Source organism: Pithys albifrons, chromosome 21 (assembly GCF_047495875.1).
Source record: "Pithys albifrons albifrons isolate INPA30051 chromosome 21, PitAlb_v1, whole genome shotgun sequence".
In the NCBI taxonomy this organism is placed as follows: domain Eukaryota; kingdom Metazoa; phylum Chordata; class Aves; order Passeriformes; family Thamnophilidae; genus Pithys; species Pithys albifrons.
Window position 1 is genome coordinate 5,804,910 of NC_092478.1, and position 14,512 is coordinate 5,819,421.

Below are 14,512 nucleotides of genomic sequence, written 5' to 3' on the forward strand. Positions count from 1 at the left end.
GCTCCAGAATTTAGGTATCCAACATGAATGATATCCATGTAATAAGCACTTGCCTGAAATAAATATAAAACTAAAATAAACATGCACTGAAATCCAAAACAGGATTCTGCATTTGCCTCCCTATGCTTTGCATGCACTTTGTTAGTGATTTCCCAGTTCCAAGAGCAGGTCCTTCCCTCAGCCATTGCTGCCATGTCAGGTGCATGGCACTGATCCATGGGCTGGAGCTGACACAGACGAGACCTGGAGCTCCACAGGGATGTGTGTCCGGATCAAGCAAAGTCTTTGCAGCCTCTGGAATCTGTGAATTGTACTGTCACCTGCCCTTCTCCTGCTGAGCCAGGAGGACTCAGGCTCAGGCTCTGCTGGAGCCCATCCCAGTCCTGCTGCAGGATCCCTCCGGAGCTGTTGGCATCCATCAGAGCAGCCTCGTGCCTGTGGCTGTCAGGTGAGGCTCCATCCCTGCTGTCCCATCCCCCTTGGGCAGCTGGACCCTGTTTGGGTGTCCTTGCTCCACAGTTGGGGGATCTGCAGGATGAGGAGGGATGGGCCACACAGCCCAGCCAGAGCTGCCTCACTCTAACTGCTCTCTCTTGCAGATGCTGAAGGTGGAGTGCCAGGTTTTCCCAGTCCCTTGTCTCCAATATCTGGACACGGTGTCTGGTCAGCCCGAGCAGGGCAAGTCAAACTCTCACAGCAGCACTGGTGAGGCAGCAGGTCGGGGTGGTGGGGCTGTGGGGTCAGGCTGGGCCCCCAGGGTGGGCTCAGCTGTGCTGGGCAGTTGTGGGGCAGAGGGGCTGGGGGAGTGTGGGCTTTAAAAAGCTATGGAGACTTCACAAAGGGAATGTTGGTTAGACTGTAAGAAGGAAGATTCTGTAGTCAAGAGCCAGTGGTAACCATGTGATGCTCGTGTCCCCTGCCCACCCCAGTCACACTGTGCAGGCAGATGAAGGCAAAGGATACAAGGGCAGTGGAAGATTATTTAGGCCAGCATGATCCAGACATAAAGGGCTGATCCTTGTTTATAGGTCTAAATATCTGATTAGCAGCTGTAGAAAGCAGTGGCTGTGAGGGATGGCTGCACCCACCCAGCACACAGGCACTTGCTGGGCCTTTTTACAGTGGAATGGGGAAACACTCCCTTATTCCCCAGGGACCCACCTCCAGGCAGAGCTATCTAGCCTAAAAAAAAAAAAGAAAATTGCTGCAAAAACTGCCAATAGCAGCAAAGCAGCCAGGTGAGACTGAGGAAAAGACCACCCCTGCCACAGAGGAGACAGAGGAGGAGGAGCTTAAGAGGTTTGAAGGGGGACTGGGAGTGATGGAGGAGGCTCTCTCCTGGAAGCTCTGCAGCTCATCTGGATTCAATGCATCTGTAGCATGATCAGGCATAAAACTGCAGTATGAAACTTCTACTTTTTAGCACTTGCTCTAGTCCTGATTCTGCCCATGGGCTGGGCTGCCTCAGGCTTGGGTAGTGGCAGTGGGTGCTGTGTGTCACTTAAGGCTGCCCTTAAAGTCATCTAAGGGACCGCAGCAGTCCACTTGGTGGTGACCTACTTGCTGCCTTTAGCACTACAGTCTGAAATGTTAATTACATCTCTCCCTCTCTTCCCAGACAGCCTTGGTCTTAGGACTCCCTGTTCCACTGCTGAAATCACCTGGGGGGAGAGAAATGCTTCCACAGAGCTCCACAGGAGGCCTTGATGATAAGTATTTATTCATATGTTACATTTAAACATAAACAATTGAGCAATAAAGAGAACAGTCTCCTCCTGACAAAAATAAATAATACACAACATTGATAAAATCCAATCAAACAATGTCCTAACAAATACAGCAAAGTTTGCAGATTGGGTTTGTGTGAAACAGCTGTACAGAACATTCCCAACATACCAAAGGAAAATAGTGCAGTTTTATCTGTACATCCATCACTCCTCAGGCTCTGGGAGTTGGAGGCTTTCTCTCTCTTCTCACTATTAAAAAATACTATTTCAGTTTTCAAGTGAACAAACTGAACCCTCCAGACACACCTGAAGTGCTGTTGGGGCCCTTGAGCAGCTGTGGTTGAGCACAAATGGAACTCAGGTGAGCTCAGACCCACTCCTGGCCCCAGCCCTGCACACCATGGACTGTCAGGACTTTCTTCTGTAACTCCCAAGGTTGCTGTTTTAGGGGTTCCTTCCCACCAGCCTTAGCAGCACCTGGTGCAGAGCCCTGGGCTTGGCCCTGAAGGCGTGTGCCCACACCAGTGATGGGGGAGAGGGTTTTTTTCCTTCTCCTCAAATTGTGCAATACAAGTTTAAGGGAGACCTTGGCTATTGAGCTCAGCACTTAGAGGCCGTTTTTTCCCTTTGCAGACCATTACTGGCCATTTTCAGTTTCAGCAGAGCACAAGGGTGCCCACAGCTTGGGTGGCCACCAGAGCAGAGGTACTAAACCAAATCCTTCCCATCAATATTTGAATCATCAAACAATAATTTTAATTCCTACCCCTCTTTTTGCTAAAATCTGAGTGTTAAAAGCTCCTGTGAGCAGATGTAAGTCATGTAAACTGAGCAACCTGGTCTGGAGAAGGTGTCCCTGCCTGTGGCAGGGGATTGGACTGGGACCAGCCCAAACCAGAAGAGCACACACAGTTGTTCCATGGAAACACAGCTGTGTAACTGACTGCTCTGAAAAATAAATAATCAAAAAAAAGCAAACATAAAAACTCAGATTCAAAGTAATCTTTTTGGGGGGGGGGTTCTAATAGCAAAAGGGAGAACACTTTGTAATACTTGACCATGCTTAAGCCAAGTCCCAAGGTTTTCCAGGAGCAGGGTCACATATATCCATGGCATCTGCAACTGACTCCATGAGCAAGGACCTGCTTTCTCCCTCTGGCTGACCAAGACACACTTTCACTTGGCAACAACATGCCCCTGGGGACTGCAGGTAGAGCACAGGTGAGAGCTGTACAGTGTGAGGAAGAGGAGGCCAGCAGAGCCCCACAGCCCCAGGCAGGACCCTGGGCACGACGGGTGAGCGGCTGCAGCTGGGACAGTGCGTGGCTTGGCAGGAGGGACGGGGCACAGACTGTCGAGGGACAGCTCCACACCCCAGCACGGGGCTCTACAGAGCAGGGAGGAAGAGGAGGAGGAGTGTACAGTAAGGGATCTGGAAGAGGCTCTGTACCATGGGAGCTGAATCCATGGTTCTGCACAACACAGAGCAGGAGCTGCCAGTGCAAGCAGGGACCTGTCTGTGGGCTCAGCCTGCTGACCTGAACAACAGGAGACAGGTCCTGCCAGCTGGAATGGTCACAGGGTCAGTTTGCAAAGCAAAATGAGAGCGGGTCTGTGCGGGCCACGAAGACTGAGCAGTGTGAGCCAGTCAGTCAAGGCTAAACTGGTGTTTTAGCTAATGAGCTTATCACTGCTCCCATGAACTGAGTTAGTTTAAGGCCATTCTCCCAGGAATCTTACCGACTTTCATTGCTGCTAAAGACAAATCCAAATGTTTTAGCAACACAAGCTTGGACACATTCTCTTCCATGTTCAAGGCAAAGACAGCGAGTCCAGGACCATGCTCCTCCAAGGACCCAATTCAATGCTTGCGACACCGGATCTGGCCTTGCCTCCATGGAAACTTCTGGCAGAGCACAGGATGTGCATCCAGGCTTTAAAGGTGCAGTAAGTCAAAATAGAAATGTTCCAGAATGTCAAATCTCCCCTTTTAACATCACAAAGATGTAGATAGACGTCTTCTAGTGAGGGAAACAGAGAATGCAAAAAGTTTTTGTCTAGAAGTACAAAGTGAGTGTAACAAGGACTATCAAACACCAACCTCATCTGGTGAAGGGAAAGTTCTGGTTTTAAGAGTCTGTTACAAATCTCCTTGCTGTTGAATACATTACATGGAAGATGCAATTAAAACACCATTTGGAATTAGAGTGCAAGGAATGCTCCATCTGATGGCTCACAGCGAGGTCCCAGGGACAGTCACTTGTTTTCAATCAGTGTCTGCACTTTGTAGACAAGGTCTCTTGCTATCCTCAGAATCTCTGCAGCATCGTGATGCTCAGCCATTTCTAAGAGACACAGACAAACACTCTTAGCTGGTAGCAGCACAACCTTCCTGCCCCAGCACTGATACTAATGTAGCATTAGCATTAATTAATTAGCATAACAAGCAGCAACCCCAAAGCACTGTAGGGGGTTGCAATTGGAGAATTAAAGATAGAAGAACTGGATGAATCCCGTGTGCTGCAGGTCCTGGCATTGAGTTCTGATCCCTCCAGTGTCAGTTCTCTCGCTGCAGAAATCCTGGTGCCCTGTGCCCAGCCCAGCAGCAAAAGAATAGGGAGCTCAGGAAGGTACAGCTGGACTCAACATGATCAAGGTACCTCTCCAGGCAGGACTATTTGCTGGGGTGTCTGAGATGAAAATTATAAATCCAAGTAAGAAGGGCTCTGCATCCATGGAGCAATGGTTATAGGTCCACATGCAGACATGGCCACTGCACCTTGAGGCAAGTCAGAAAGGAGCTCTCAAAACGCCCAAATCCTCAGCTCCACAATAAACATTTCATTCAACTTTGGGGAGTACTGGAGGTTTTTGTTTAGGTGGGGAAGGATTGAGGAAAGGTTTGGAATAAGAGCAGCTGAGGCAAAAACAAGACCAAATTTGGGGCTTCTGCAACACAGGTCTGAAAGCCAGAGCATTGATAATATAGTAAATTACTGTGATTACACAAACTGTATCCAAACCTTTTAAAACACCCTAACAGGGAGCCCTGGTTTGGGACTAACTTCCATTCTTGGCCAGGAAGAGACCTTGCTCTGGCAGAACACGTCCTGCTCTGGCAGTGGATGGTGACTGCTCTGGCAGGGAATCACCCATGGCAGTGGCTTGGGGGATGTTGTGCATGAACAGCTGTTCATAAGTTCCAGCCTCAGCAGGGTCAAGCCCTGTGGACACAAGCCACTCTGGCAAGCCTAAAACCTCTAAGAGACTTTACAAAAAATGAAGCAATGTTTCAGCAGCTCAAGTGAAGCCAAGGGCAAAGAGTCATCACAGCAGAACTTCTGAACAGAAATTGTAAAGTTCGTTTTGTGGTAAAAAATCCCTACTGCCATTGAAGAAGTGACCACCACCCATTGCCCAGGTAGGTCTGAAAACACTGGTGTGTGTGCCCAGGCAGAGCTTTAGGAAGCATAGGAACACCTGGGCTTGTCATTTACACAAAGGGGTGAGAGATTTGGAGCTCAAAATAAGCAGGAACTTGTCACAACAGCAAGAACCACACAACAACAGTGTGAGGAAGGGAGAAGGAACAAAGTGGGATTACTTTTTATCAAAATGGCTCTTACCATTAAAAAACTTGATGATATCAGTGAAGTCCATGTTGTTATCACGAATAATCTCTCGATAAACTTCCACAAGTGCTAAGGCAATGAAAAGGACAAAATGTTCTGAAGAGATGTGCTTTGCTGCCCAAATAACTTCCCACACTGTAAATACATCCTCGTACAACAATTCTGAATGGGAATAAACATTACAAGAGCATCTGATTATTCACACTGACCATGGCCCCCCCCTTAATAATTTCTACAGGCCTTATGCAGACATGAACTAAACCTGATGATGACTCCTGTTCCTCTTCCCCTCTCCTCCAGCCAACTCCTGTCACTTGTGCATGTAAGGCACAGAATTGGGTTAAAAGGACAACTCCCGAAGCCTGAAGGTGTGGTAGTGCAGAACTAAGCCCAGGAAGGTGCCTGATCCACAGTGACAATGTGAGACCAGCACTGGAGGCCCAGGTGCTCTCTGGGGTCACATGACAGGCTGCAGATGTGAACGTGTATCCAGGTGTATCTCGGCTTTGCAGCGGGGCTGTCAGCACTAACACTGCTGGAGAGTGTGCTTGTGCAGGGATCCTGGGATCCAGGGGTGTTCCCCCAGGATACAAAGCACCTCACTCAAAGGACAACAGCTCTTGAGCTATTACTGAGTTGCTCCTTTTTATCGTAAGGATTAGACAGGAGGTATCAAAGCTTACAGAGCAGTGGGATCACTTTGGGATCACCTTGAGCAAACAGGCATTTGCACTGAGCAGAAAGGTGGCTCTAACCTCATCATCAGGAATTGCAACACCCCTTTCTAAGTCTGGACTCCATTCCAGTGCTGTTTCATCTCAGAGCTGCATTAGCTTTTCTGGCTACAAACTCTCCAGTGATCCCAGCTGTCACTCACCATCCTGACAGTCACACTAAAACACAGAGCTGTTACAGTTCTACACTACTCTAAACTACAGGCACAGAACATTATTACCTCTTTTAAAGTCAAGCAGGAACCAGCGATAGCAGAAGTAAAAGTGAGTGTAATCTCCATTTTGGTGCATCAATTCAAAAAGCTCTGAGTCCAGAATCTAGAAGGGAAAACATCAGCTGTCAGGATCTGGTCTGAAAGCCAAGGTCAGAGGTGTTGGAGTCTGATTAAAACTTCCCACCCTGCTCCTCTTCACCTGATCCTGTGGTCAGAGCAGCTGCTTAGCACAGGGACCTGGGTGCCCTGACCGAGCTGAGGTGAAGAGTCGCTGCTGTGCACAGATGAGGTGACACAGTCAATCCTCACCATGACTTTAAAGGTCCAAACAGCAACATGAAGATCCTACAGATTTTCAACAAATGCCAAACTTTCATCTCCTCTCCCCACCTCTGCTCTCAGGCTGTAACTCTGCAAATCCATTTACACCACAACTGTCCTCCCCAGCTCTGAAGTCCCAGACAGAACCCCAGTTACTGGAGCTCCTGTCCTTCACCATGGCATCAGGTGAGTCCTGGGCCTCTGCCACAGCCTCATCCTCTTTCAAACACAAGTAAAACAGACTCACCTGGATTAGGGACCGCATGTTGGCAAAGTGTGTGTCCATAGCACCTCCATTGGGGAAGTTCTGGCTCATCCTCTTCATCAGGTGGCTGAAGCAGCTGTAGGCCAGCTGGTCTGCAGGGACAACACAGACACTCAGTGCTGGTGAGACTTGAACCAAAATAATGAACTGTAGGGCCTGGGAAAAACAGGGTCTTCCCCTTTGCTGTCCCTAATCCCAGGATTTAGGTGAAACAGATGTTGGTACGTGACTGGACCACTTTTACTCATTTAATATTTCAAAGAACCCAGCCTGCAGTTGACTTCTCAGCTTCAGCAACTGCAAGAACACAGTAATTTTACTACATTTAGTAATATTTAATCTGGAAGTCAGTGAGTGAACAGGGCAGCCCTGAGATAACTTATGTTAACCGTCTCAACAACAGTCACAGGTGGAGAAAACACAAATCAGGAGCTGCAGGTTTGATTTTCCTGGTGACTCAGCCCTGGTTAACGCAGACAACTCCTGAAACAGCATTTCTAAGGAAAGACCTCACTAAGGATACCAGCATGTCCCAAAGGAAAAGCCTTCCTACCATTGTCAAGTATAACCATCAAAGGAGCCAGGAGGTCACACATGCCTTGGACATAACCAACTTCTAGGTGCTCCCAGACATAGCTGTGGAAAGAAGAAATCCTTGTATTGAAGACTGATTCCATATGTGAGATCAAATGCTAAGCAACTGCTGAATATGTGAGCCTCAGAACTTTTTGACACTTCCATTCCCAGAGTATTTCACAGCCCTTTGCTGCTTGCTGCCTTGATAGAGAGGTCAACCCTCATACACACAGCTTGTATCCCAGTGGTCTGGGAAAAAACAGCTGACAAAAAGCCCAACAGTCTGTGGAAAAAGCCCAGATTTGTTAAAGGTACCTGAGCTTTTGATTTTTGTTTTCTTTTTTCCGAATTTGGCACTCTTTTTTGAGTGCTAAAGTCTGCGACACTTTTTGCTCTGTGTCCAGCTGAACCACTTTCCTGGCAATTTGTATTCCCAGAAGGGAAAACAACTTTATGTTGCTTCCAGCTGGTCAGTGGTCAGATGCTGGTTTGATTTTGGTTGGATTTGTAGATCTGGGCTTTCTGTCTACTTACACACATCCCTCAGCACTGGATGGGCACAGTTACTGTGACCTTCACAGCACTACCTCAGAGCATGGATGTATTATCCTGATCAGGAGAAACCCAAACCCTAAAATAGGGTCTGTCTCTGGAGAGAATCTTTTCAAGCCTGCTTTCCAAACTTGGACCCGTGCTCTAGCCTGCCATCCTGCCTGTTCCTCCTTCTTACAAGTTAAGTTCATTAGTGAGAAGTTTTACAGGCTTTACAGAAATGTGGAAGTAGCAGGGTTTACAGACTCATTACCTGCACATAACATTTCGGAGCTTCTCCAGGTTCTCAGCAGTAAAATACCAGTAATTCCGGTCACATCTCTGGACATCTTTATCAATTCTGTGCAAATTTAAGGCAACAGTGTCCAATAACTCTATCTAGAAAAGAGAAATTTCAGTTAGATCTTCTGAGTTTAGAGTAGTCCCAGGATTTTGTGCAGATTTGCTCTGTGAATCACCCAGTACAATCATACTCTGGGCAGATAAGGGCATTGAGATACTCAGTTACTGTCAAAAATGCCAGGTAAAATGCATTTGTTTTCACTGGAAAACGTGCCAAGCCTGTCCTACTTCCAAATTGTTATTTCCAGCTAAACAACTTCAGCAGAGAAAGGCAAAAACTGAGCTGCTAATCTGTTGACAGCAACAGTAATAGAGGTGGTGGCGTCTTGAATCTAGATTTAGGTTGTGGCTCATTTTGATTAAATGTGAGGTTTAGCTTGAATTAAATGACACTGGAACCTTACAAGCTGTGTGTTGTCCACTCCCCCAGCCCCTGGAAAGTATTACTTGCTAGAAATGTACCACTTGTTTGTCTTGCCCTCCCACTTAAAAAAAGACACGTTTTTTTCTTGCTGTCTTATTTCCAATCTAGCTCAAAATCCAGCTGAAAATATTTGGATGCAAAACCCCTGAGTTATCATCCCACCAGCTGTAGTTCTAGTTTGGGACTGTCTCTCATTAAATCCTATCTGAAAAAGTACAAGTCTTTGCTAAAACAACAATACTGTGCAGAGAGGTGACAGTACTTCAGTTGTGACCTACTGTGTAGGACGCAGCGCAGACAGAAGCCACATCCATTAAATAATCCACCTGAGAACACAGCTGCTCTTCCGAGACAGAGTCCTGAGACTGCAGCACCGCTGCCTTGGCTCTCTGCACACGTGGTGTGCCTGGGTCAGTCCTCCCCATCTCAGTGCTGGCTTCTTCTTCAGCCCCATCCTCAAAGGAGATGCTTTGCCCGTCGTCAATGCTGGACAGGATGCCCGAGGCCACGGAGTAGTTCCTGGAGGATGGGAGCCCCGAGTCGGGGGAGTCAAACTCCACAGCCGCCGGTGCCGGCGCGTCGGGCGGCACTGCCGTGAAGGGAGGGTCGTCCTGGCCTTTGGAGTCCTGCTCCACTGAGTCCGTTTCATCTACAGATATAAACACCTGGGACATGCAAGACAAAAATACGCTTTAACAGTAGCTCTTGTGCGGGACCTGACTAAAGGACCTACAGGGAAGAGATCTGTGGAGCTATTCCTTTGTTGAGAGGGGACCTTCCTTAGAAGGTGAACCTTAAAGCTCCTTAGGCAGGTCCTGCTGAAGAACAGCTACAGACTACCCAAAATTCCAACCTGCTCTTCATTCTGTCCTGAAGACACTACAGCTCCAATCCCTGCATCAGCCCCAGGCTGATGGAGCTGTGCTAACCTCCATCTCTGCTTCCCAGGGCTGTACCTCTGTGAATGCCTAGTGCTCCCCACAACAGATGGTGAGTGGGAAGGGAGCACCTACATCGTTGCTGATGGTGGAGTCCCTGTGGATCAGCCTCTGGACGTGGCTGTCAATGCTGCTGCCCGATGAGAACTTGGCCAGTGTGGCCGAATGCGACTCCTTCTCTCGCTGCTTTACAATGACCTCACAGGCCTTCCACTCAGCCATCACCTTCTGGTACCGCAGAGCGATGTCTGCATCCACCTGCAGACAGACAGACACGTCCTGAGATGCTGCTCCCCGTGAGACAAGGCATTACCACTGGGAGGAAGCCAGGAGAGAGGTGTAAGGGAAGTGGGGTGTCTGAGAAAATCCAACAGGATCCCGAGGCCCTCTTGCTGCAGCACATCCCTGCAGCTGGAGAGTGCTGTGACTGGAGCACTCAGGTGTTGGGTATTACCTGCAGGGAAAAAACTACCATTGCAGGTGCCAGAAAAGATTCATATAAACCTGTGTATGAGCTGTCAGCAGCACTGTGACAGTGACACAACAGAACAAAAGATGTCACTAATTTCACGTGTAACCTCACACAGAAGTCTGACGGAGCCAGTGCTACCTCTTAACTACATCATTCCTATTTTCACTACACCTCCTTCCAACTCTAATGTAGTCCTTGTGATGAATTCCAGGTCACAGGTTTACAGACACCAGCCTGTACAGAGTCAGATTCTGGACGAGACTCTGGAATCCCAGCTCACACAGCCCCGTCCTTTGGCTGCACTGTGCATGGCCAGACCCCTCTGTGCTGGTCCCCAAAATCATAAACCAGATCTTTGGCACTGGTGGCTTTCTCTGTTGAAAGACAGCCACAAAAACTCCCCTATAGCTATTAAGGGACATGCAGTAATTTAACTACTCTGTCACTTGTCAAAAGCAGAAGAGAAACCACAATTGTGAGCTGGCTCCAGGCTCCAGACTGTACTGGCTGAGCTGCTATCCAAGCATTCACACTAGGAGCTGCAGGCTATTTGTCACTTGAGGTAGCTGTTGAGTCATAAATCATAAAATACAACAGTCAGTAGAGGGCTGGAGAACAGCCGTGTCTGGGAGCGCCCCAGATACTGACGGACTACTGCAAAAACACCATCAGATGGCAAAGATGATAAATCACCTGTGATGGGTTTCCTGTACATGCAGGTGTTATGACTGTTTTCATGTCATTCATTTAACAGACTTTTACATTCAATGTAAGCTCCACAGCCCATCCCTTTGAGGAGTCAGTTACTACTGTTGTTCACTACTGGTGCCGAGTAGCTCCTTAGAAGTCTAGGTAAGTTTGGAGCACCCCTTTGTTAGTATGGTTCAAACTCTGGGAGAAAAGTCTGCTATAGAAGCCTTAATTCTGCAGATCAGATCTTTTCTATCTTGCAACATCTCGTTATGAATTTACTGGAATTCCTATTGTACAAACAGGCTCCAGTAATCTCTCTTGCCAAATCTGCCATGTTCTAGCTGTACATGTGCCCTTTGGAGCTGGGACTGGCATCCATGAGATATGGCTTCACATCTCCCACTCTAAAAGCATCTGGGCCCTTTTCTCACTTTCAGACATTCTTTCTATCTCTACACATGGATCATAAATCTGGTGGTTCATATACTTGTGGAGAACAGAGACAACAAAATGCAATCTATGGAAGAAATGTCATATATCCTGCCTTTCTTTAAAATCTGAGTAAAAAAAAAAAAAATTAATGGAGCACCAAATGCAAACTCAATCAATTCACACTGCATGTGAAGTGCTGCAGGTAGCCACACTACTGCTGAAACTCTGCACCAAATTCACACAAGGGTTTCGAAAGCCCCCACTTTGTCACCACAACAGGGTTAAGGAACCCTTAACCAGAAAGGGCGAAGGAACCAGAACCACTCCACGTGGGGCTCTGGAAGGACTGATGGTTTTACCTTGTTCTTTATGCAAAAAAGGGGTGATTGAACAAGTGCTCCTGCTGTCCTTCCCAGCAGGGCTATGGCCATGTGTCAGCCTGGTTGGACACCTGATGTGCTCCCCTCCTGAGGCCTGGCCCTCAGGAGCTGGGGGGACCAGCAGGGCTCACTCACTGCCCTTCGTAGTTTCTCGGGTACTGTGTCTTTTTCCAATGCTGGTGGCATGGGAGGGCAGGAATTTGTTCAGCATAACATTCTTGATGTACATATAGCCAGAAAATCTATATAAACATCTACAAAGATGACTGGATTTAGGGAGGAGAACCTGGACTGTGACCCAGTTTGAACAGTGAAGGGGTTTATTTCTCCATCCATGTTCAGAACTGGTTTATAAAGATTAGTGGGAAGAAAACAACTCAGATTGCCATAGCAATGTTAAGCAAGAAGAGAACTGCTCATCAAGTGGCCCCTCTTTGCAAGGCAGCTGATTTCGCCATGGCAAGGCTTGAGGTCAGGCCGCCCTTCTGTTCTGCAGGTGCTCCCAGGGATATAAACTATCCCTTGACATATAAACTAATTGGGAGTTAGCAAATGCCAAATGTTTTGATATATAAACCACTCCTTATCAATTTAATCTAGAACAGGATCAGCTACTGCATGAGTGCTACCTCCCTGGTAATAACACTAACTGAAAAGCAGATTAATGTGTTAATTATATTGCAGGGCAAACCTCATTACTGTTCTATCCAGTTCAGCCAACATTTGGGTGATGTCAGGGAAAAGCAATATTTTACCAACACACAATCCAGACCTTCCCCACAGGACAGGGTCCCTCTGCAGTCCTGTGGCTCTGCAGAGGAGAACATCCCTCCCTCTCAGTCAGGGAGTAAGTGCAACAAATGACAGCACTCAGCAAAGGAAAAAGGTGCTGTTGGTATAAACAGATTAGCGAAGGGAGATGGTATAACTGAAAGATGGACAAATTGTGGTTTCATTAATGGAAATGACACACTTAATGCCCGTTTCAGATGGCAGAATAAGGCTGTGACATAACCTGGGCAGTTACTCACGATCAGCATTAGCAGCAGTGTATGAGAGATGTTAAAAGAGGAGTGTCTCATCTGAAGTCACACCTTGTATTTTAGAGAGCCACATAATTAAGTCTAACAAAAGTATGATGAACTCAGGAATCAAACCTTCTTCTGCATGTTTTTGGTCTCTGGACAGTAACTCCAGAAGGCCCACTGGGGCTGTTCCCAGCTCCAGAAGTCCACACATGTGGATGCAGTAACTCAGCTAACACACCACATAAAAAAGAGTGATGAGTCAAGTTCCCATCCAAATGTCAGTATCTCCCCATTTTCTAAGTGACAAATTTGTGAACACAGGACAAGTGCCTGCCACAGGCCGAGCTGAATGCAGGTTCCCTGACTTCAAGAAAGAACTCCCATTTAGTGACTTTCAGATAAAACAACATGGTACCACAATCCCTCTGCTAACATGGATTACGTATGTTTTCAATAGCATTTTTCCCTTGGGAATACTTAACAGTAATAAAGACCAACACTTGCCATTCAGAAAACAAAACCTACTCTGCAAATGTGATTCTGATAAGCTGTGCTTACCTGGTCCATCTCCTTCTTGGCCATCCCAAATTTGTAGTGACCCAACAAGAACGGCCACACTTCCTTCCGAATCTCATGCTGTACCCCACCATAGTAAACTCTTCTCAGTAATTCCAGTTCCTTGTAGTTCTACAGCAGCCAGGAGAAAGAGGTGTTGAAGGCAATATATCTGTATTTTTCCTTGGCACTCAAAGGACACTCCAAGTACTCACACAGGGAAATATGGGCAGGGCACTAAATAGATTTTGCAGCTTAATTCAAGCCTTTACAGCCTTAGCTCAAATGCAGTGAAATATCCCATGAAAATAATCTTACTTTGAACAGACTAAAGTCATCATGAGATCAGTTGCTTTGATATTAATTTATATTTTTGCCCTTACTGAAGAAGCAAAGGAAAGAAGAGACTGTAAGAAGAATTGACTCACTCTCACAAGAGAAGTGGCCCTGTGGAGACCAGAAAGCACCTTTAATATTTCTTGGGGCCCATTCCAAGTGATTCCACGCCCAGCGCAGCAATGTGTAGAGCTGAACAGAAAGGTGTTGGGTTACTGACCTTCTTATCCTTCTGGTACTTGCTCCAGACCTCCTTGGTGAGGCCTCCGGCCGCGCTGCAGGGTCTGTCGGGGGGGATGATGTTGTGGTTCACCAGGGCAGAGAGGTGGGTGCGCACCGTGGACAAGTGTCGGCAGTGGGCCAGCCCTGGGGGGGCAAAACGACCATCAGTGAGCAGTGCCCAACCCCTGTGACATTTAAACCTGCTCCAAACAATCCTGTATGAGCTGAACTTGCCCTGCACTGTGTCACAATGAGGAATTACAACAGAGCCCAAAGATTAAAGAGATCTTACACAGACTGGTAAAATCCAAGTAGCCTATTACACTGCCATGGAAAACTACATTCTGTCTTCACTATGCATCACTTCACCCACTGCCATCTGCAAAACCCACAAGATATTGACAATATGAAGCTGTGACACTGGAGTCACGTCCACCCTACTGCCTAGAGGTTTTCTGACTCACAACAATAAAGCTGGGGTCAAACTGCTTTCTAAACCAAACATCCCACGTTGTTTAGACAAGCACATGGATACCACACAGGCTGGATACAAGAAGCTTCACTCACATCCATAAAAGGCTCTGGAAATGATCTGCCTCTTCATGCTTTCACACAACATCTTTAGTGGAGCTCTGTGGAGAGGCATCAACAGGACAATGGCAGGTTGT

The 14,512-nt window shown here is 47.3% G+C and overlaps 1 protein-coding gene across 6 annotated transcripts in view; it reads right to left on the minus strand.

Moving 5' to 3' along the window:
* Positions 1 to 1,700: 1,700 nt before the first annotated feature.
* Positions 1,701 to 14,512, minus strand: part of SGSM2 (small G protein signaling modulator 2) — a 45,377-nt gene continuing 32,565 nt past the window's right edge. For 4 of the 6 annotated variants that reach the window (XM_071574999.1, XM_071574996.1, XM_071574998.1 and 1 more), the window contains 11 exons: positions 14,412 to 14,476; positions 13,843 to 13,988; positions 13,290 to 13,418; positions 9,802 to 9,984; positions 9,067 to 9,453; positions 8,276 to 8,400; positions 7,448 to 7,530; positions 6,877 to 6,986; positions 6,315 to 6,411; positions 5,354 to 5,521; positions 1,701 to 4,072 (listed from right to left, as the gene is read on the minus strand). In XM_071574999.1, coding sequence (XP_071431100.1) covers positions 3,984 to 4,072; positions 5,354 to 5,521; positions 6,315 to 6,411; positions 6,877 to 6,986; positions 7,448 to 7,530; positions 8,276 to 8,400; positions 9,067 to 9,453; positions 9,802 to 9,984; positions 13,290 to 13,418; positions 13,843 to 13,988; positions 14,412 to 14,476 — 1,582 coding nt within the window. In that variant the 3' untranslated portion in view covers positions 1,701 to 3,983. The remainder of the gene's footprint in view (positions 4,073 to 5,353; positions 5,522 to 6,314; positions 6,412 to 6,876; positions 6,987 to 7,447; positions 7,531 to 8,275; positions 8,401 to 9,066; positions 9,454 to 9,801; positions 9,985 to 13,289; positions 13,419 to 13,842; positions 13,989 to 14,411; positions 14,477 to 14,512) is intronic. The other 2 variants (XR_011699534.1, XM_071574997.1) reach the window with 2 other exon arrangements.